The sequence below is a fragment of the Anomalospiza imberbis genome, chromosome 1, assembly GCF_031753505.1.
Source record: "Anomalospiza imberbis isolate Cuckoo-Finch-1a 21T00152 chromosome 1, ASM3175350v1, whole genome shotgun sequence".
NCBI lineage: Eukaryota > Metazoa > Chordata > Aves > Passeriformes > Viduidae > Anomalospiza > Anomalospiza imberbis.
The window spans coordinates 138,595,293-138,619,716 of NC_089681.1; the positions used below are offsets into that span (position 1 = coordinate 138,595,293).

Below are 24,424 nucleotides of genomic sequence, written 5' to 3' on the forward strand. Positions count from 1 at the left end.
TGGAGGTCGAGCTACAATACTCTCATCAGCTGGTTGAACTGAGCTTATCCACCAGTCATGCTCCTCTAGCTGAAGTCTAGTAACAAAAGTGGGCACAAAATTCTGCTGCTAGCTCTATTTCAAGTCCATTGTTCTGTGTTTCTAGAGTACTACATATAAAATAGCCTAATCTGGAAGTTGGAAAATGAAACAGTATGAAGAGACAAAGAAAGCAATGAAAAATCTCACAACAAAGCGAAGATTATGTGAATCTCATACATTGAAGATGAAAGAAAAGGTAGAGGAAAAAAAAATGATGAATATAGCTTATAAGTCAATATCTTAGCTCAGGACCCTCAAATTCTCACCTACAACACTTCTGAGGATTCACTTCTAAAACCTTACTGGGTCACAGTACTGAGAGCACAAACCTCTAGCATGGCCAGAAACAGAGCCAGCTGTCTCAGAACTCGTAAAAGGCTTCTTCTGGTAACTGGTTACAAAATAAAGTTTGCAGCTGTGGTGTGGAGGGAGGATGGATCTGCCTGTTACAAATGCATCATTAGGTGTTTTCTGGCTAGTCAAATACTTGCTGCTACATTTAAGAATTAGAAAAGGGAGTAGGATTAGTGCCTTGTTTTACTGTCAGAGTCCTGTAGTGCAGTGTGGAAAACCTGATAGGTTTTGAGTTCTGTTCAATTCAGCAAGAATAAGTTCAGTAAGTTAGTAACTACGGTATAGCTATTTTAATTCTCAAATAAGTCTTTGCCACAGTAAGTCTGCCACTAAAGGAGAATTCATATGACATCAGAGGACATGCTGCTGCCTTAGCCTAAAGTTCTTGGCATTCTGAAGTGAAACATTTTAGTGCTCTTACTTTGAACTGATATGTCTAGGAGAGTACTGAATTTATATGATCTACAAGACACCTTAAACTAATTTATAACACAGAACATTATAAAGACTACCTAAATTATGTTTTTTTCAATATATTGCAAGGGACTTGGCTAGATCTTGCCCAGTGCAATGTGTTGAATCACTACAGAAAAATAATAAAGAAAATATGCTTTTAGCATGATGTCTTAAAATCTCTATAATTACAATATGTATCTAGAGAATATGTGGTGTTTTGTTTGAAAAACCACTCCAGTAACTATTATTCTTCAAAGGCTTCAATTTACATAGCTCCCAAAGTCAGTATTTTTATGAAGTGGAACTGGCCTGAAATGTTTTTCCAAAGCTCAGTATTTGAATGTTTCACTTCTGTGTTCTCTTCCAAAAACTGTTGCCATTGATTTTTTTTTCATGTCCTGCACCTTTATCCATTATGTAAAAAACCAATGCCAAAAACAATGCTACAAATCTCCATGAAACTGAGACAAGTAGACCCCATCACAAAATAAGTGAGAATGAGAAACATATTGCTCTGATTTTCTGATCACTGAGGAATTTTTCCTCTCCTCTGTTTTGGGATGGGAAGAAGGTGAAAGTTTTAACAGAAAACTTTACAAATGACTTATATCCTGAATGTTTGTAGTAATAATAGTTTTAGAGGAAACAGCTTTTCTGAAAGCTGTTAAGTGGCATCAAAATACAGCAGCAGCAAAAGTAAAGATGAATCTTTGAGTCATTTCAAAAACACAGATAATTCTTAGACATTGTAAGAAACAAAAATCCTTTCCTTATCACAGTATGTTGTCTTTTTTCCTTAAAGTAAGATGAAACTGCTCGATGAAAATATTTTGCTTAAGGGGGAAAAAAGTTGGGGTTTTCCAGTAAAAATATTATGGTCTCTCTGGGAAATCTGGAAAGACACCAAGAGTGTCCTGCTGTTCAGCCCCCTACTCCATCTGATACTTTAACAGTTCCAGATGGCCTTTACTATGGGATGACCTTCCCTCTATTCTTTTATTATGACCTTTGGGTCACAAATTATCTATAGGATGCTGCTGTCATTCTGTAAGACACTGCTGTACTCTTTCATCTAAAGAATAAAGATGCTTAACATTAAAACTCATCTTTGTTAGGCTGACCTTCCAATGATGATCAAACCAGACAGTTATTCCAATCAATGTCATTGCTGCAGAAAATATGTTTCATTTTTTGCAACACTGACATTAAGAAACTAAGGCAAGGTTTTAAATCAAATCACTTTTGCAATTCTACTTGGTTAGAGAGCATAGCCTGTTATACTCATCTAAAATATCAAAAATATTGCTGCAACAGTTTTGATGAGTTACATTGATTAGAAGGATGTGGTGGGTTTGTTTTTGGTAAATTATTGATGTGGTTTTCATCCCAATGTCATTGATAGGAGGTAATAAAACTCTGCGTAGGTTTTATTAATTATTTGCCTTTATCATCACTAACAGAACACATTGAACTTACATAGGAAAGTATAATAAATAGTCCCAATGTACTAAATAAAGTAATAAGGTTAATTTCTTTCCTGCTGTCAGTAAATTCATGTTAGCAGTCTCTCGTCAGCTTGACATCAATTAATGATTTTAATTCCAGACTCTTGTCACAGTACTCACCACCCTTTCGTCTAATTAAAATGGATGATGCATGATGAAGGGAAAACACAAGACTTCTGTTCTTGTTGTTACATTTCTATTCATTAATACACTTTTACAACAAAGGGCTTGTGGCTTTAATGGTACTAGAGAAGGATGAAGAGAAGTTTATTACATGTTAGAGATAAACACCCATATACCCTTAGGAAAATATAATACGGGAAGCATTTTATGGAATAACCAAATCCTTCGGGGAAAAAAAAAATCAGTCTTATTTTAACTATTAATGAACATGTAGAATGTTTCTCTCTAAATTTAGGACAAATAATAGTGAACGACACCCACTCTACTCGCAGCTTTGTTTACATCCCACAAAAAAAGTGCTGTCAGCCTATGGAGTGAGCTCCAAAAGTAACCGCAAATCCGCCAGCGCAGGACAGACGCCTGACCCGCCTCCCCGGGCAGCTCCGCGCTGCGCCCTCGCCGCCGTGCGCCGGCAGCATCGCCTCCTCCCCGGCCGCCCAGAGCCATCGCCGGCCGCCCAAAGCCATCCCGCGGCTCAGCACGGCTGTCCCCAGCTGACACCGGCGCCGGGCGCGGCCGCACGGAGCCATCCCGGCGGAGCCGGGCCGGGCCGGGCCGGCAGCGCCGAGCCCGCAGCTCCCCCTCCCGGCCCCGCCGCTCCCCAGGCACCTCCCGGCCGGGAACTGGCGGCACCTGGGGCACAGCGACGGCAGAATCGTGTACATGTAGCTCCCTTTGTAACCCAGGGGAACAAAAGGTCACGTTTTCCGAATCAGAAAGAGGGGAAACCAGCCCAGCAGGAGGCTTCTGGTCCAGACGGGAGCTATTGCCATGCACGTAGCGAGCGCGGCATCGCTCTGCCGCGTTAACTGTCCTCCAGCAGCACAGCGCAGCACAGCGCAGCGCAGCGCAGCACAGCGCAGCACAGCGCAGCACAGCGCAGCACAGCGCAGGCTGCGACTGTCCAGCGGCTGCGACAGAGCAGAGCGAGCGCCCGGCTCCACAGGCCCCCATCTGACAGCTCTATCGCCCGCCCAGCACTTCAACCAGCACCACACTTTAATTCTCCTCCAAAAGGTTTCTCCTTATCTCCTCAAGACTGAGCCTCCCAACACAGGTGTTTAATGAAGCACTTGATTTTGCATCCATTTCAGTGGAAGTTGAGGAAGCATACAATACTAAGATTAAAACACTTTTATGGTAACACAGAGATTTATAGAACATTAGTAAAGCTCTTAAATCAGTGTATTAACCAAACAGAGAAAACATCCTCTAGACTTTGCTTCCAAGAGGAGAAGTGCCTCTAGAGGCAGATTACAGCAGAAGCACTGTTTGCCCATAGATGGATCACGAACTCTGAATCATGAGATTACATGAGAATTGCAACTTTCATCTTTTAAGCATTATCCAGCAGTGAAGCATTCTGGATTCAGATGAATTTCTTAAAAACTTCACAAAGAGGTACGTTTAATTCATTCCTCTGTTATCTACTACTTGGGTACAAAGAGTAAAATTGTTCAGGTCAGGGAGAACTTTCATTGCTAAAGGAAGTCAGTCCAAGGCTGAAGATCGCCAGCACATACGGCCTTGCCATGTGTGCCAAGAACTGCACATGCCTGCGCTAAAGAAGGGAAGACAAAGGTTTTAGATTTGTTGACAATATATTTTGTAATGAACACAAAGTTGAAATGGAAAGAAAAAGAATGGGAAAAAAAAGAAGCCCAAAACAATAAAAAATGAAATTGAAGGGAAATTGCAAGGGTGTGGAAGACAGAGAAACAAAGGTATCAGAACCTCCTGACCTCCTGTTTGGAAGGATGTCTCTCTCCAACAAAGACTACCAATAACAACCAGAAGACAAAAGCAGTGGGTTTTTTGAGCAATTCTGTCTTCATATCTCCTAAGAAAGAGACTACACTAAAGGGCCTTGAAGAATTCATAAAACATTTCAGGGCAATCAGGTTGCAGGATATCAATGGACACACTGGCTAAATACTGAGCAAACCTGCCCTGGGAGGCCCTCAAAGACCAGATGTAGAGGGTTTCTAGACTAGAAAGGTCTGTGGGCTTCCAGAGGTTTAGATGCAGCAGCACTGCACAAGGTGACCATCCATATGAACTGATTCCTCTTGGTCACTGACAAAAGTTTCAGAATCTCCTTTTAATTCTATCCAACATTGCAATGCCTGTGTAAAACTATAAGCATTTGGAAGCATCTCTAAAAGCTAAAGACATGCTGCACATCTCCAGTCTGCAAAATCCAAGAGATCTTAGGGAAATGTGCAAACTGTAGGTACATCAGGAGACTCTGATGAACCTGAGTCATCAGGTTGGAGTTGATAAAAGACCTTCTATAACAAAACCACAAAGTTGATAAAAGTTGATAAAAGACCTTCTATAACAAAACCACAAAGACCGAGGGCTGTTTTCTCAGCCCATCCATGTGAATGTAGCATCTCAGTGGTACCCAGTTTGAGCAGTCCAGTTGTTTTGACAGACAAGATGACCACACAGCAACAAGGGGCTCCAAATGAGCATATATGTAAAACAGCTGCGATCTGGCACAGGACCAGAGCTAACTGAACTTGGCTCTTATTCAGCTTCCTCAAGACTGCAATATAGGAGACTCAAGGCCACAGTCAGAAAGCCTATTGCCCAGTCTTGCCTCAAGTTTTTGACTGGTGCCACTGCTAGGGAGAACCCTTTCTAACAACACAGCAGAGCCCAGCCAGATTTTAAGATCAGTGCTTGGCAGATACTCAAGGATAATGCAAGCAGACTTGTTTTTGTGCAGTAAACCAGTGTTAAAGCATAGTGACATGGGGCAATGTTCTATGGCCTTGGATGAACTGTTGTTCCAACATTTGGAGGATTTACAAATAGCAAGTATTTTACAGAATTTTTGGTAAGACTAGTGGGTGGTCTCATCAAGTACACCTCTAATTGTTCCAGTATTCCTTGTTATTGAAAGCTGGCTGTATTTTCAACTAGATAACTTCCTTTTTCATTCAAAATTACTTTAAGATTGTCAGCAAACATGCACCATGTACATATATATCCAACATATATACAGTGTAGCTTAAGAGATACACAGCTTAAGAGAGACACTCCTTAATCAAAGAATCACAGAATCAAGAACTTATTATTAATAATATATTTATGAAAGGCCACTTTATTAATTTCATCATGGTAAACTGAAATGCATTAATTTCCTAATTTGTCTCATAATCTATATGAATGCTAGGTTTTAAAGAAAACACTACTGTAAGCACAATACTATTAAAATTAGTAATTCCATAAAATTGTGGGCATGATTGATTTTTTAATGGGCTGTTCACTTGTTCTCTGACCCCCCTAAGGATTTTTGCTTCTAGCTTCTCATACATAGTAAATTCATTAAATCCAACCTATTTCCCCAAAGCATTGCATCATTTTAGAGGTATATAGTATCAAATACCAAGTAAAATAGAACGAGCGAATTGCACTGCTAAAAAAATTGGGAAGACAAAAACCCACAGAAAACAAAGTTAAATAGCAGCCATTATGAGCCAACACTGACAGTAATATTTTACTGTGTCTCCTAGTAAACATTTTGAGGGATTGTTCAGTTAATTTGCAAGAGTACTCTTCATTAACAGCATGTATCTAACATCATTATTTTACAGGATCAAAAGAAAACTCTGCAATCTAACTGCAAAAACATTTAGTCTCTATGGACCAAATCAACATGTGATTTTTTTAGAAACATAAGGAAGCACCTCACACATTCAGTTGCTATTTTATTATCTTTTATTAGTTTTACATGCGACTACCCCAAGGAAGTTGCATTCTCTTATAGACATAACACAAAGGAAAGCAAATACACAGGGAAAGAGAATAATGGGAGGATAAGGACCCATGTTACTATAACATCAAGCTGTTATGAAGTTCTGGCACATGCATTTTCTGCAGTTTCAGTGAACATATAAAATTGTTTTTATGACACATGAGGAGTGAGATTCCAGGAAAGATTCAAATTGGTTAGCATAACTTGATGGACAGGGATTAGGATTTGCTCCATGCATTGGGGGCTATACAAATAATTTCATAATTCTACCTTGGTACCCAGCGTGACTATTGCAACCTCTCTTACATCATCACATGGACAGTCTATACTCTGACCATTCTTACTGAGAGAGACACAGAGACACAGAGAGACACAGAGAGAGAATGAAGAGAGAGAAAATGTTACTAACTCAGGCGTCAAGTTCTTCTTTTTATAAATGTATACGGCTGATTTTCTGGGAACCTAATGTTACTAAGAAACCCTAAGGGCCAGCTGGGGTTCAGCAGTGTGTGAAGCCAGGACACAGTGTGGTGCTTGTCTGGCCAACCATCCCCTGCACTGAGCTGGGCAGGGCAACCGAGGCAGCTTTCCATGGCTCTGCACCCCTGGCATGAGCTCTGTGGCTGCTTCATCCATGAGAAGGGAAGCTGGCTGCACACAAACACCCTCATCACTTATTTCCTTCAATTCTAGCCTTCCTCTTTACCATTTAAGCTGCAAGCACTTTACTTTTAAAAACAGCAACCAATTTAATGACTCTGCCTCACTTTTGTTAAAAAAGAAAAAATAAAAACCAATCAGAGTAGCAAAAAACATCCAGGCACTGTAATCCAGCCACCTTCTACAATCAGAATGGATGGACAAAGACAAGAATAAATTTTTATGGCAGTATATGTGCTAAAGAGTAAAAAAATTCCCATGATGTAATCTAAACAGATGGCCACAAATGAGTTTAACAAGGTAAACCAATAAACACACACTCCCACCCTATCTTTACTGTAAATCACTCAACCCTAAAAGAACTGAAAGCAAACCATTTTAGGTTTAACTGAGGAGTCTACACAAGAGTTACAGTGGCTCTCTATTATACAGTGGCTCTAATATTCTCTATTGAGCTGTTAATGATGAAGCCACCATTCATGAACTTTTGTTCTTATTTGCAGAAGACCAAGGTGCATAGAGATGGTAATTGAAGAGATCATTATGACTAATTGGTGATATCTCCTCTACAAGGATAAGAAAATTTCCCTCCAGAGTTTCTGCATCAATCCTAAATTTATGGTGAGCTATAGCATGATTTTTAGATAAATAATTCAAATGCATAGTTCACTTTCACTGCTAAATGGGTCTGAATCTATTTACCACTTAACAATCAAACTTTGTAAAGTTTGTCTCCTTACTGAAGTGATGTCTACTCAAAGAGGTTGTCTCTCAACTCACATCTCCCAGCATAAGTTAACTGATAAGCTATGCTTTTCAAGATTTTGACTAAATTGATCTGAGAGACACCATAGTCTAGGCCCCAGATATCTAGGACTACAAGCGATAGGATGAAAAGTAGATTGGAAATATTGAGAAGAGCACATGACATATATATTATATAGATTTTTTTATATTAAGGGAAGCTGACAAGGAAAAATAGAGGTGCTCACCACTCATTTTTACAATTAGCAGTTTAATATATATATATCATTCCATAAACAGACTGCATGGCACATAAATAGACTGAACTCCAGTGACAAATATACTGGAAAGCATAATTTTTACGTTTCTCCTAAATTTATCAATGAAAAATCTAGATATGCAAAACTCTGAAGAAAAATACAAAACATACTTCATTCTATATAAATATGTGTTTTCTGAAAATGTCAATAAAATCAGTTATAGAAAATATAGAGAAAGCATTTCATTTTATTACTTCAGTCTCCTCAATAAGAAAGGGAGCTCTATGTCTATAAAAGATGCTTAACACAGCCAAAGGAGCTGTTCATACTAATGTCCAAAATAAATCCAGTTTTGTCTTGTTATTTCAAGTAATAAACATATCAACATCTGGAAAATTTAATCAGTGAAAATTGAACTTCAGTTATTTAATTTAAGAAACAAACTCTCTCTATCAAGGTTTAAGCAAATACTGAAGTCTACCTCTCCTGTTCTTGCTTCATTCGTATTCTCTCCTCTTCTGAAGTAAGAGCTTCCTGCACTTTTATTTTACCAGTTTTCTCACTCTTGTCATCTTTGCGATGTTTGCCAAACCTGTTAATAACACACAAAAAAAGAATCTAACTTGTGACATGAACAAAACTGTATTTTCCTTCTTCCATGACAAAGAGAGTTCTCCAAGAAGGATGCTGGGAAACCAGGAAGGGAAAGTGCAAAGACCTCAGAATATCAATTTTTAGTTGTTGTTTTTTTTACTTAAGTTTTTTAAATTTTTATTTTCATTTCACTCCTCTTAAAAGTTTATAGAATTCCTCACTGAAGAATACAACAAACAAAATAATAATAATTGGACCACATTTCTCTTTTATGCCAGGATTTTGGGGCCGCTATTCTTAAACAGACAGTCAAACAACGTTTTAGAACAGCATCTCTGCCCAAGGACACAGCTCAGGTTTGCATTAAGCAAAGGCATCCCCACTTGGGTGAGGAGAGAGGGAGCTGCAGGTCTGACAGCTCCTGGGGCAGCACAGCCCCCTGCACCCCACAAGGGCCATTTCACCACACAGAGGACACCATTCAAAACTGCCAGTTTATTCTTTTTCAGCATCAGGAGTTCTTATTTAAACGTTATTGCTCATGACTCTTTCCCCAGGGGTGTTCCAGTGTGGGAAGGTGAATGGATGGAGGGATGGAGCTGTCTGGGCTGCCCTAGCCAGAGACAGGCACTGCCAACCCAGGGTTTGCCCTCTTCACATCTCCTCTTCCCCTCTGAAGGCTACACTTCAAATATATTAGGTTTCTTCCATATTTGCACATTCCACTGTTTTCTTTAAACTTTCAGGGAGTGAAGAATTTGGCATCTGAGATACTCAGTTATTATTAGGACAAAATTATTCTTATTTCTTAAGGCATTTCTGACCTATTCTGGAAGGAATTGCTTTCATATAGAGCGAACCAAACAAACACTTCAATATAACCTTTAAATAGATCTAAACTTAAGAATTTTCTATTTAAGGCAGAAGAGCTAACACGTATCTGTTAAACAGTATATATATCAATTAAATGTGGCATCATTTATCACACCAAAAGCAGCAAGAATTTAACTTTTTTTTTTATACCAAATGCTGATCTGAGAGCTGACTGAGTCTGTGGCACTTCATACTCAGGTTCACATCAAAAGAGAAATTAAAGCACTGAGACTTGCAATCAAACATGTCTAGCAATAGTACCAACAGGACACCACAAATGCTCATGGACGGTAAAATAAACCACAGAGTTCTTAAAGCTTCCTTCTGACCTATTAATGTAACATCTTTAAAATATTTCGAGTTCACCAGGTATTTATAATATTTTCCCATTTGATTCTAAGTTCCTTTTGATTCTAGGACAAAGACATTATGTGGGTTGAAGATGCACCACACAGCCACCCTGCAGAATGATTAATTTCAGGCCATTCAATCAAGAGATAATATTTATATTATGTAATCATGTTTACGGCTCTTAGACCAGCTCTTTAAAACCAAAACACAAAAATACAGCATAGGAGCATGTACATAAGCTTTAAACTATTTGCCCATTCTCCACACAGATTGCTCATTTCCAAAGTAATTCAGGCATCTGAAAACTAAAACTGTTTATTAATAACCACCTGAAAAGGGAATAGGCAGAGGACATGATGGGGTTAAGAAAGGCAAAATAGGGTGTAAAGTTAAAGTCTCTGATTTCATAATGTTATATGTGAAACCTAAATTCAAAACACCAACATGTATCTTTTAAAACATCCACCTATTTATTAGAGAGTAATCAAAACCATTATATAAAGCATTTACACATATGACACAAGAGATTCAAATCAAGTTCTGGATGTTGTACACCTGACAAAAGAGATTGTTTAATTTAAAATAGCCCTAAAAAGCCTAAAACCTCTAGCCCAGAGAGGAGTTTTGGCAGAAAAACAGTGGAACTGAGCCACTCTACCCTGATACACAGAGAGTGCCTGAGGTGGCAGCATGGGTCTGACCAATAGAACATGCAGAGCTGTGAGGAGACAAGCAACATATGTGTCACTCTAGCACAGCATCTCTGGGATGCTCACATTTGCTTCAGTCTCCTGTCCTTCCTCAACCCATTTAAAATGTCAGGAAAAGTAAACTCTGGAGTACCCAGTTTATTTTTGAAAAAGAAATAATTATTTTTAAAAATGGGAAGAGGGGGGAAGAAAAAATTGAATTAGTTATTGCCCATTAGGTTTTGGCAGCAAAACAGAATTTCTGCCACCATAAATCAAATCATTGCAAGTATGAACAGATATATAGTGAAATCAATACCTTATTAAAAAAAATAAAGTACAAAGGAAATTTCTAATAATCCTTGTAAGCAATCTAGTAAATGTCTGGTTAGGCTGCATGATTGTGAGGAGAGCATTTCTAATGTTAACATGTAATGCAAACCTAGCAGAATTCAGTGGTTTGAATTTGCAGATCCAACCACGCAGGTCCAGAGCACACAGAGCTCATGTGCATTCCCACAGAGGCAGAGGTGGGCACCACACATGGAGCACTTGGAGCAGCACCAGGGCTCAGTTTGCTTTGAGTCATGGGCAAATTGTGGCAACAACCCTTCTTCTCTTTCAGGGTTTTCTTCCACTCGTCTGGGAATTAATGTTCCTTCTGCCCCGGAGGACCATCCTGATCAAAGTCTCTGGAAGACAGCTCGGGTTCTTTCCCAGGCATTTCAGAGGGTGGCCACACTGTTCCCACTCTGACCGGAGACTTCCCAGTGCCCATCTCTGACAAGCTCAGTGGTCATCCCAGCAGTGGACAGCCTGGCAGAGTATGAGCCATGGTGGTCTTGCACAGGTGCCTTCTCTGGACTTTGTCACCCGCAGAAATGATCTATCTGCCATAATCACCACTGCCTGTAACAAGTGTAGCAATGTTAACCACACTGTCCCTACACTGGAACCCAGAAAAACAAACACCATCCTCCCCCCTCCGGACTGTGGCTTCATGTTTCTAGCACAATGAACAGTTGTGTTAATTGTGGCTTAACAGTCACAAAGCTTTGAGAAGATGCTAAGATAGCATGTCAAGAAGATACTCAAGAGCCACCAAGCAATTGAGAAAGGTGCCAAAAAGAACTGTGATGGAGATACATTTGTACATCCCCACACACCTCCTTTATTTCTGTAAGGGCAGTCAATACTTCCCACTACAAACATCATTCTAAGTCTTTGGTAAGATTACTCTTGCTAGTAATAAATGTGTTTGTTATTTACTTCTATTAAAAGTGTTTGCTTCATGAAGTATGATTTACAGTCATAATGAATCCCACAGCCCAAATCAGCATCCTCTCCACCAAATTTATAGCAGACATTTATAAATTATTTATTTAACAGTCATAATCAAGTTAAGTTTAACTACAGAAATGCAACATCCAGCAATGCTAAGGCACACCATTAAAGCCAGCTTTTAAAACTCTCTCAGCTGTACTGTGGTGTGACTACACTGGTGCCAAGCTGTTGAAAATCACTGTCCTAATTTCTTCAGGTAAATGTTTCCTACTCATATAAACGATGCTTCCTTTTCATGAATATTAACCGAAACAGGACACTTAGAATAAGACTGTTCAGACCACTGAAATTCAAGCAGTCTATGCAACACCCCTTCAAAACACCAAAAATACATCCCACAGTTACTGTGCACTGTCTCCACAGGCAGAGGTAAAGCCCCTTCTGCTGCTGTTTCTCGGCCCTTGTTTAGCTGTGTGAGTCAAAAGTCTGGGTCAGGTCCCCAGAATCACTCCCAGTACGTACAACAGCCTGAAATGAATGCATTGGCTCAATGCAAAGATCTGGCTTACCTATGTGAAAGTTCCACCTCCTTACAAGTGCAACTCCTCTAGTCCCTGACTTGCTCCATGAACATGACGTGTTTGACACCTTTCCTGCAAGCCACCAGGCTTTGCATCATTGTGAATCTTCCCTCTTTACTGCTCAGGTACTCAAAAGGAAGGAGAGATGGAAATAGGATCTATGTCCCATACATGATCCACTGCAAATTTGGAACTTTACTGCTTCCAATACTACTTTTCCCATAATCCGTATATTGGAAGGCCTGGCACACCCACGTAGCAAGTTCTCCCACTGAAGTGACTGCTCACTCACTGAGAACAGCCTAAGACTTATGGTATCTCCCTTGTAAAGCAGACATCACCATCCATTTGTGCTGTGTCTCACAGACTCCAGACTTTTGCAAGGCCTTGAGGACACAGCCAAGTGCTGTGATCCCGGCCCTCGCTGCTCCCTCCCCAGACGCAGGAGCAGCTCTCCGCTGTGTGCAGCCGGTTACAGAGCGCCTCAAGCACTTGGTGACTTTCAGGCGCTCGGCTGAACCTGAGATGGTCTCATTCTCACTGCTGGCGGCTGGCTGCTGGGATATTTGTTGCAGCTCTTACAAATGCAAATGAAATGACAACTTTCCTTCTGATACAGACATGAAAACTCCATCGCTCAGCATCTGCACAGCAAGGCTCCTTGTATTAGTGAAAAGGAGGACAGTGCTTAAAAACAAAGGTAGAAACTACTGATTTTGGAATTAAAATCCAAAACCATGCAAAAAAGGATCATCTGTGGCACTGATGTTCAGACAGTCTTGAGAATCTAATTCCAAGCTCTTTTCTTTTGCAATGTTTGGTGCCAACAATTTGACTGCGAGCTATAAAAGCCCAGCCTAAATCACTGCACAAGACACCAATGCACAGACACAGGCCACTACATGATGTGCAGCCAAACGACACACACGACTGCCTCACCAAGTCACCACACGCATGAGGAAAACAGGTCTGTTGCCAAAGCTGGAGCTATACCATATATACCTATACTATACTACTCTGAAGCACCTGCAGCTACAGAAGCACAACACTGACCTGTGGGCACCACTTGCCTCAATCTCAATTCTTAAAGGCAGAGCACAGATGATTATTACTCAGAGTAGAAAATAAAAGACAAAAAAGAAGTGCACATTTTCCTCCAAAACCCAAGTAATGAAAAAATTACCATTCTGTTCATAAATATCCTTTCACAGATATAGCTTAATACTTCGTTCAGGACATGAACTGTATGGTTATAGAAAAATCTCTCCATAACACTAACAATGTTTACTTCATGTGACAGCTTGCTTATTCAGCAGCTCTCTCATTTAAACCCTGTTATAAAAAGTAGAGCTAAAAAGTAGTTTAATTTTATGTTGTAGCTGCACAAGCAAGAAAAAAACTTCTATGACTAATTGAAATACAGGTTGGAAATTAAAAATACCCTGTCTGTCCAAGAGTGTGAGAAATTGATGAAAGAGAGCAGCTGAAATCTTGTTCACTCTAATTGCCAAGATACTCCAGAGTTCTACTTAATTTATATGTTCTTAATTCTCCTTTTACATTAAGGTTTGGAGAAAGTTTCAAGATAAGTGTTAATGCTGAAAGTCATATTCATAGATCCACAGACTTAATCCTTAAATTCAGCCAACAACAGGAATCACAGTAAGTGAAGAAATTAAAAATTGTAAGAGGACCATCTTCTAAACATATGATCTCTAGTACATAACAGCCAAGTCATATCAGAGGAAATGACCATCCTCAGACCTCATGATACTGGTTTGTCACATTATTATTAATAAAAAGATGAGAACACAGACCTGTATGCCGTAAGCTTGACCCTCAAATAGGAAATCGCATGAACTTTGGATAATCTAATCAAGCCAAAATGAATACCCAAACCTCTCTGTCAGCTGGCTCACTTTCAAGCTTACTTGCTTGAATGACTGCCACCAGCTAGGAGGTGACCTAATCCAAAGTCTGTCATGCTGAACAGAGAGGCACTGACTAACAAGTGCCTTCAGTGGCTTTGGGCCAGTGCATCAGAGCAACTGAACAGTATGAGGCTCAACAGAGAAGACAGCTTAGCAGAACATTTAAAGAACAGGCTCAAGCTACAACATGATGCCATATATATAAAAAAATACATGAAATGTACATAAAGTACACATGTAGACATAAAGAACATGTAAATGATTTTGCATAAATTGATATAAATACAGATAAGACAAGTGAAGCAAGAGGATACACAAGTAACTACAGAAACTCCACATTTACAAGTTATCTCAAAAGTAGATTGAGTTTAAAAGAATATATATCAGCATCCTTGATACAACAAATATAATACACGTGTAATCTGCTAAAAGGATTTTACTCTGATGCGTTACTGATGAGATCATTGTCGTCTGCCAAATCATCCACATGTTTCATTAAAATAAAGAGCTACAGAAGAAACATGCATTAGTTGATTAATGAAAAAAACACAAAAATTGATTGAGACAAGTTCAGTAGCATTATGTTCCTTAATAGAAAAAAGACCATAATTAAAAATTAACAATTGGTAAGTGTCTTGAGCTATTTTGTCAGTGTTTTCTAGCTTCAAGGCATGCTCTTTTCCCCTTTGTAGCAAACAGTATTCACACACACAGACACACACATAACGTAAACACTGCTTGAATGATTCTGCAATGATTTCTTTTTCACCCTGATGTATCAGCAAAATCATAAGATTTATATTGCAACATATTATTGGGACACACAAAACCGTTCTGTTGCTAAAACAAAAACAAAAATGTAGCACACAAACAAAAGCCACCCTCTTTAGTGATGACCTGAAGCTTTAGAAGCCTTCCATTCCAAGCAAAATTGTGCAAGTGCTATTTTTAAAAACACATTTTTAAGTGTAAACATTTACATATTGGCAATAGACTTCTAGAAATAGCCTGTTATCACATGTTACTAATCAAATTAGTAGATCCCATTCTACTTGTTGGGAGGGAGTGGAATGACTGCTGGAGTGACTCAGCAGTAGCACTGTCCTGAGATGACACAAAAGCACTGATGTGCAGGCACCTTGATGCAGGAACTTGTGGGCATAATTAAAACAGACATTGATAACTTCATTTTCCATGGATCTCCTTGCCAATGTTAAAACTGATAAAGCAGCAATCCTTCTGGTGCAACAACCAGCAGAGGACCCCTTCCAGGAGGGTTCCTGGAGAAGTCTGCTGTCACAAACCAAGAAAAAGACATTACAAAAGGCCATAGGTAACTCATGAAAATTAAGAGTACTCTAAAAAGGTACCCCTGTATCTCTTCAGGCCAGTGATACTTGCCTTCAAGCAATAAAGAAACTCACATGCTCAGCCACAAACATAGATATTTAAAGCACTAGAACCAAAGTGGCTATTACTGCAAAATACCAGCCCTTTCAAGTGCCCACCCTGGGCCTCAATACTGTAAAGCATGTGAAGGTCTTCTGTGTTCTATTCATATATTTTCTCCCAGCAGCCTCCATATCACTTTCCAAACATGAAAAAACCATTTTTCAGCCCCATGCAAGGGGGTGTTCCAGTACATCTCACCAAACTAAGTTTACTCAAAAAGAACAGACAGGACGGCGCAACGCTTCACGTACAACAGCACAGGTGATTCCCACAACAACCTCCTGGAAAGAAGTGCAAACAACATATGTGATCCATAACTGCTTCCAGCCAGTGAAACGTAATCTGCCTGGCTTTGTGAACCAGTATCCCAACTTCGAAGAAAATGGGTATGATGCCAAACTAGAGATATGTCATGAGGTTTCATTCAATTATTTTCCTAAACAGTTTTGATAACATTTCCTGAAAGGCATGACACAACAGGCAGAATATTATTCACACCAAGTCGCTCTCTTTTCACAACTTAAGCATTTGTAATATTTACTTCCACCATTTTATGCTGGAACTTTTAAAAACAGATTTCTTTTATGGATAGACCATCTGTTTGCAAATTTCTAAACAGAAGATAATCTTGCATTGCTACTTGTGATTGCCTGAAGCTAGCTGGAGCCATGGACAACTCTAATAAATAAATAAATAAAGCACAAGAAATCAGAAAAAAGCCCTAGCTACTTCAAAATACTGTAGTTGAAAAGCAGGCTGAGTAGTTCAAAGAAAGTATGAAAAATGTGACAATGATGCTATTGGAAAGAAGGCAGCAAGACAGCAGAGATGTCCAAATCTACTCAGTAAGCAACACCAAAATATAGTAAAAGTCACCATAAAATATTCATATTCATGGTGGTCAGACAAAATCTCTTAAACTGGGGATTGTGGTATCCCTGAAGGAGTCAGGAATATATAAAAAATATCTTGTGCTTAGCTACAATTTTGTTAACAGTCATCAGTGATGAGTGCAACCACAGAAGTAGTACATGACATTTTAATGAACATTTCATAACAGTCTAAGCATTTTAAAGTTTGTGACCAAAGCTCTTTAATGTAATGTATGTATTCAAAAAAGAGAGTAGTTATTGGCCACAGTTACTTGCCCCAAGCCTAAATTTGATACACTGTGTGCTACTTGTCATTGAAGAAAGTAGCTCATACATGTGACCCAACCAAGCTAATCCAGCATTTTTATATAATATGTATTTTATAAATATATAATCTCAGTTGGCAACATATCCTTTTATACTGTGATTTAATGTACTTAGAAATTCTCTTGTCACCCCTCTCACACAGAATATGCCCTTCAAGACTGCAGTGCCCTGCTCTAAAATGCAACACTGGGCAGTAAAATACTAAACAGCAATAGAAAGACTGTAAATACAAATTGCAAAAAACAAAATAAAGCCTCACATACAGACTAAAGAGCAGGCTCCTGAAAAAGCCTGAGTGAAGGCCTGCAGTATGTTAACTCACAGACTGCAAACATAAAAACACACATACAGCTCTCTACTTTGCAATACATAATAGCATACATAGGGATAAAAAAAAGTTCCCAAATTATCAGCAGCAACCGCTGCCACTATTAACTAGTTCCTGACAATCTAAAGTACAACGTAGTCATTCTTCTATAACATAAACAATTTTCCTATCAAGAAGTAAAATCCTACATCCCAGTGCTATCGGGTGCCAGGTTCAGCCCCCCATCTCTGGCTCACACTTTGCCAAACAGGTGACACCGCCTTACCCCAGCACTCCCCACCTGCCCACAGCTGCCCTGCAGCCACCCAGCAAGGTGGGCAACCTCTGCTGTTCCATTTGTCACACTCCACAGAGGAGTTTAAAAATTGTGGACCCTTTTAGGTATGAACAATACTACATTGTGTGCCTCTAATTGCTGGTGTCCACTAAGGATCCTTAGAGACGGCGTTTAAAACATGGCTACTCCGCAACACGCTCTCTCCACAACTATCCTTCTAATTCCTGCGCTGTTCATTTTAATGCATTATTGTTTCCAAATACAATGCTTCAAATTGCAAATTATGTCTGGCTCAAGGGCTGATTATGAGAAACACGAGCACTTCTGCCTCTGTGTGAATAACTCTGATAATAATGATTGATTGATTGAGCTCCAAGAAGTCCAAATGATGAGAAGGGTCAATTTGAACATTTTTATTAGCTTCTTTTGTTAGATCTAACACTTTGCCAGGCCAGAGACAAATACTGCATCTGGTTACCATGATTTTTTGCAACTCTATAGACGTACAATTTAGAAAATGGGTACTGGTCTAAAGGCAGACCTTATAAGAAATGCTAATGAAAGATAAAAACCCACTCATTTTACTGGCACTCAAAAGATGGCCAAAGAAAAAGAGAATAAAAAGAAAAAGTTGCAAGGGAAATTTGCTTCAAGACTTTCCTGCCAGAAAAGGGAAAAAAATAACCCTCAGTAATACTAAGAGGCATCACAGGTCCGCTTTACAACCAAAACACTTTGCTTCATAGGCCTGCCATAGGTAAACATGACCTACAGCATGTAAATCACTAAAAATGCTCACTAAGCACATAGAACAGCAGAGAAATTAGGACAAAAATGTAATAAACAAGCTAGTTAGACCAGGAAATTGCAGTTACATTATTCCAGGAACTTGCAGTCGTGCAATTACACTGTATAAAATCAGCAAAAGTTAACTAATCAAACTAGTTGCAGTTCATTCAGAACCTTCCAAAGATTAAATTTTCCCTACAGATCTCATTACCTAGAAATGTTAATATGCCAGTCAGCACTTTTTCTGTCAGTTACTAGAGATCTTTGTTGATACACACCTCCTAGAAAATAACCTCTGCATGGTAAATTAAGCAATAGATGATGCCTCTGTATCTTTAGGCTCATTCACATATTTACACTTACAGGAGGCAGAGAAGCCACAGACAATTTCCAGCAGTAGACCACAGTCAACACTGTAGGACTTGTGGGACAAGTCTAAACAAAATATTCCTAAAACCAGACAAGTGTGCAGCTGTCATTCTCTTCTCTACAACACCAAAAAGCAATTTCCCTCGCTGAGCCGTAGCACCCAGTGCTGATGGCTGTAGGTTACAGTTTAGGGTCTCCTGTCCCACTCTGGGTTTCACAGTGCCACTCAAGTCTCCTTGTGGCTAAAAAATAAAGTTTAGTTCTATAACCAAATTAATAATGTCAACAGGACATCTTTACAAGCTACCCTGCAACACAATTCATTTAAGTGTCCTTGAAGTCTTCAAGACTAGGTTGGATGGGATTTTGAGCAACCTGATCTAGTGGAAGATATTCCCACTTAGTAAGGGTTCTAGTAGAACTAGAAAATCTTTAAGTTTCAACTTAAACCATTCTGTGATTCTATCAATCTACATTATCATAGAAAGCAGAGAGCAAAAAATAACAGGCACATTATTTTGAAAGTTTGCTACAAAGATAAGGCTATGGCACAGGGACTGAGCCTGAACCAAGGCTCTGGGTAATAAATAATAATATGCCACTGCTGGCTTCACATACCTCTGTCTCTTCTACCAGCTGATATTCTGCCCTGCAGCAGGAAAATTTAGTTTACACACACTGCATCTTCTGGGTGGAGAATGAAGAGCAAGGCTTTGCAGCACCAGAACAAACCATCTCTGGAGAAGATGCAATAAGACTCAGGTGGATCATTGCTGGGACAGCAGTCTGACAGCAGGTCCCTGCAGCAGCTGCTTCCAGGGCTTGCCCAGAGCTACCTGGAGCCCTGGAGATGCCTGGCATCCTGTAGCTGCCAGCAGTCAGAGCTTCAGCTGTCTTCATGGTAAGAATTTGAAAGCAGTTGAAATAACTATATCAATAGTGATTTACACTGCTGATTATTTTAGGGCCAAACTGGGAGCTGAGATTTTTTTCAGATTCAAAAGATGTACAAAGCAGGACTTGATCAGGACTAATTACAGGCAAGAGATGTGGGGTGGTGAGTTGGGGTGGTTTGTTTTTTCAGTTTGGTTTTGGGTTTCTTTTTCCAACCCATATAAATAAGCTGCTAGCACAGAAAATCTCAGACCTGGACCAGCCCCATACACACTGAAATTTTTGTTCTCATTTCTACATGCTCAGGCACTATAGGAAGGAAATGACTAGGCCTCTATTTATTTAGAAACCCAGAGAGATGATGTTTAAAATAAATCCAGACTTGACTTCAAAGATATCTGGCTCTTGAGATGTTCTTGAAATTATAACAGTTCTGCTCACGCTCAGCGTTGCACACAGTACACAGCAATTATCACTGCCATTTCACTATTTCTTCTGAATATATAGCCTAAAATAAATCTTAAACAAACAAAAAAAAAAAAAAAAAAAAACCCAACTGAAAATGGTACTGATTCTTCCTTCACATTTCCTTTAACTTACACAAGCAGTTTTCTTCCTTTGGGGTTATAAAAGGCAAATAGAACTAGCAAAGTATTTGGAGCTCTACAGATGATACCAGGAATCCTAATGGTTACAGATTATAATACTGTAGGTATCATTACCTGCTCAGCAACATAAGAGAAAAGAAATACTTTAATTGTCACACAACATCTGAAACTCCTGCTTGTGCCAGCATGTTGTGCTCTAAATTTCAGGATTTCAGAACTATGTGTTAAAGACAATTATAGAATCTATAACAACATTGTGAAATATTTGAGATTTATTTGTGGCATGCTGCTGTTAAAATGTGTAATAGCAGTTCAGCTTGCATACTAAACACACCTGGTGTTGAAAATGCTAGAGGCACTTGCAATTGGTGTAAAAGTACACTACTTTTATTATTGTGGTACTCAAAATTTCTGATATAGATAAGATTCTAGATGTATTTTTGTTATTTAATCTTCTTTAAAGCTAATCCATAAACTTTGACACTGATTAGACATTTTTTTTACCAAGCACTACTTATAACAGTATAGCATGAAAAAGGAAATTACATACATTTTCAGTGATTCATCTAGCCAACATCCATCCAGCATTCATCCACCTTCAAACTACACTCAACACCAGTATCTGGGAGCTCTAGCATGTATTTTTAGCATACATATATTTCATGTTTGTACAATACAGGAAACATCACAGGACATCAAGATGCCTGGAGACACTGGCATGGACAAGGTACTATCCTATTTTTAAAATGAGAAAATAGTTCCTCTTGAAAGTTTGAGCAGCTTGCCAAACTCCAAGAGTTTTTGTACTGGAAGCCCAAAAAACATTAGGACTAACATTAGGACTAACTATGCAGATTACATTGACAAAGGTAAATCTATGAAGTCAATTGTCAGTTAACATTGACTGAACTAGTTATTTATTTATAACAGAGAATTTCTCTACCAATACAGCGTTTTCAACATACTTTCAACATAAAATACAAACTCTTTAAAACAGTCTATCAGTAGTATGCTGTTATATTTATTGAAATTAGTCAAGTTCACCAAGTAGTTTCATGAATCTATACTATGTTCTTTTTCCTTTTTCTGACAAGGAGCTACAAGACTCATAGCAACAAAGTCCTGAAAAAAGTGTTAACATTTGTAGAAACTAAGAATTTGTCTTCTGCAAAAGCAAACATTTCAAAATTTACTGTTAACCACATCATCAGCTAGACCAAACATACACTGTAAAACTAGATCTTGAATTCATTCCAGTAGGGTCTATTTTATAAACATCTACAGCCTCTTCTTGCACTTCTGCTTACTGTAAGTTTGCCCAGAAGTGGTAAAATCTAATACACAGTGGAACACTACATTAACTACTGAAATGTTATTGCACATCGAAAAGGTTTACTGCTACTTTGTAAACATGCTTACCTGAGTGCCATAAAAAGCTGACATAATGAGTCAGATCTACTGCGGTGCACTGCAATCAGGTCTGTGCACTTGAAATGCAGAAGCAGCCCCCCTTGATACAAAAGTCATTTACACAATCTCTAAAAGACATTTTTGTATATGGCATACTTCAAATTTTGTAGTATTTTGGAATTAGGTAAATATACCCCAAATTATCAGTAACAGGACAAATTGCCCAGAACAGAATATGTGTACACATTGTATTTTGTACTTGAGCACAAAGGCAGTGTCTCAAGAAACCCCCGAGCTACAGATCACTGAAGTCTGGAAGACAGACCTGGGAAGACCTGGTCACCCAGTTCTGGTATCCCAGCTTTGGGAGCTACAACTGCTCAGGGTCAGAGGCAAAGCACTGGGATACAGGGACTTCCTGGGTACCATTTAACTCTTGTGTGACCAAATTCCTACACTCTTATATTAAATCCTAAGGAATCAACCACACATAAGTGGAATTAAAAGGAACTCTTCCTCCCCCTCCAAAAGTAAAATAAACTTCCTCCTTTTATGATTGGCTGAACTACAAATGCCTGAGGTTTTACTTGATATATGTACTTTGGGATGAAAATGGAAAGTATCAGCATTAATACAACACTAATTTCAGATATTTAATAAAAAACAGGTGACATTTCCTGGTGTAGCATGAAATAGCAGAAAGAAAGATTTCTGTCAAGTGTTTCTTCCTCAGTTGCACAGAAAATAATCACGTTTTCTAGCTCAGTGGATTATATAAGACACTATTACCACCTCAGACAATCAGCTCAGTATCCTAATAGTTGCCAGTCCAAGACAATTTGGAGTAAGATGCTTGGAAGCACAATGAAAAGAAAACCCTCTTTATAGATAAATTATTCCTTAGCATGTAATGAATGTAAGGAGTCTCAAACACAGGCTCAGGTATACTCTTGGGGTCCTGTGAGGGCAGCAATCCTTGAGGGTAACACTGTTTCACAAAGGTCCTTTAAAAAAATGTCAATTTTTTGCATGAAAATCTTACTGTACATCCACATGTTCTTGATTCATGTGAAGCATAAGTACATGCTGATTGATTCACAAATTTTTTACCAGCAATTATTCAATGTCTCTTATTCGTGTCTTGCCAAGGACAAATACTTTTCACCAGGAGCGTGGTTAAGCATTGGAACAGGCTGCTGAAAGAGGCTGCTGACTCTCCATCCTTGGAGGTATTTGAAAATAAACTGGCCATGACACTCAGCTGATGAAAAGTTGAAGCTGGGCTGCTGTGAGTAGGAGATGAACCAAGCAGAAAACCTTTCTTGCTCAAATCACTAAAAGTGCAGTACTTTGAATATCTCTTCAGTTCCCTATAATTTTTTTTTTTCGTCAACAAGTCATCAACAGATTCAAAGTGGGGGAAATACTACTTCTATACCCCATTGTCACTGTGTTTCTAATATTTCCTTCTCTCTTATTCTTTCTACAAAACTTGCATTCCTCTTAGTACTACCTGAAGTAACAATTTAAAAACCTAAATAATACCTCTGAAAGCCTTATACCTACTGTTTTCCTACTGCATTCAGGGCAACACAGGTGCTCACTAACTATTTCTGTGCCAGTGTATTCTATTCCAGAAATTATACACTGGTTTAATCTCATTTTGCAATTTTCACTGAAGGGTTACATAATTACATCTTTTATGACTATTTCTTTGCACAATAGTAGGACAAGTTAACATCTTAACAGGAGGCATCAGCCTGCCAACACAGCACAAATACAGATCATTGCTCCTGGGAACTGAAATGCAGTAGTGAGTTAGAGCTTTGCCTTTTGGAAAAGGATCAGCTATCCTGCAGCTGCCAACTTCAGTACCTTAAGAAAATGTGACTTGACCACCTATGTCATCCCAGATACAAAACTCTATTAAGTTGCATTCATTTTCCTCTAAGTCAACACTGCTATTCCTGTTTTTAAAAAGGATTTCACAAGATGACTCTGCTTTAAAAACATAATCTACAGCATCCACAATATACACCAATGTACAGGTGCTATCAGTAGTGAATTAAACCTCTAAAGAAGCTTTCCAAGAGATAACAAAACAAATGTCATTAATAGAGCTTTTCACCTAACAAATACTTCATGTCTCAAGACAGTATTTATTGAAGATGCTTTGCTATGGACTAGGGCACTGCCTGTTTAGTCTTCAATTATCACATGAGGTGGAAGAAAAAAATCCCATTTCTATATGAGCTTAAACTGAAATTGACTTTGAATCTCTGAACTGTCAACAAATTCTTCCCTGAAAAGGCTGGCTTTGCAGAGATTATAAAGAAGGTGTCATCCTTGACACTTCCGTTCTATATTCATCCAGCAGGCCTGGAAGAGAAGTGTGCAGAACGCCGGGCAGGATGGCGGAGGGCTCAGCTGTCACCCTGCCTGCCTCCCTCGCTTGCTTTGCAGGCAAAGACAGTGCTGAAGGTGTCAAAGGTTCTCTATTTAAAGTCGCTGACAAGCAAAGGAAGAACACTGGGAGAATATGTTAGCAGCCACTATGAACTCGTCTCTAGTAACAAGTCATCCTGACACTTACTTCTGGATGTTAGAAACAAGAGCCCTGATTCTATTGAAATAAAAAAAAAAAAAAAAAAAGAACACCAACCAGACCCCCATACACTATACCACCATCAGATTTATAAGTTCAAGATTTACTCTGGGAAAATCCAGTGTAAAGAACACATAGAGCAAAATTCCCTGCTTTCTGTCAGAGTGACAAACCAGAAAGC

The 24,424-nt window shown here is 39.0% G+C and overlaps 1 protein-coding gene across 17 annotated transcripts in view; it reads right to left on the bottom strand.

Annotated features, from left to right (window-relative positions):
* PARD3 (par-3 family cell polarity regulator) overlaps positions 1–24,424 on the bottom strand; it is a 445,891-nt gene that overhangs the window by 107,449 nt on the left and 314,018 nt on the right. For 12 of the 17 annotated variants that reach the window (XM_068173465.1, XM_068173422.1, XM_068173528.1 and 9 more), the window contains one exon: positions 8,491–8,601. The exons of 3 other annotated variants lie outside the window; for them this stretch is intronic. In XM_068173465.1, coding sequence (XP_068029566.1) covers positions 8,491–8,601 — 111 coding nt within the window. Of the gene's footprint in view, positions 1–6,290; positions 6,689–8,490; positions 8,602–10,345; positions 11,426–24,424 lie in introns of those variants that run through there. 2 more of the 17 variants (XM_068173499.1, XM_068173510.1) reach the window with 2 other exon arrangements.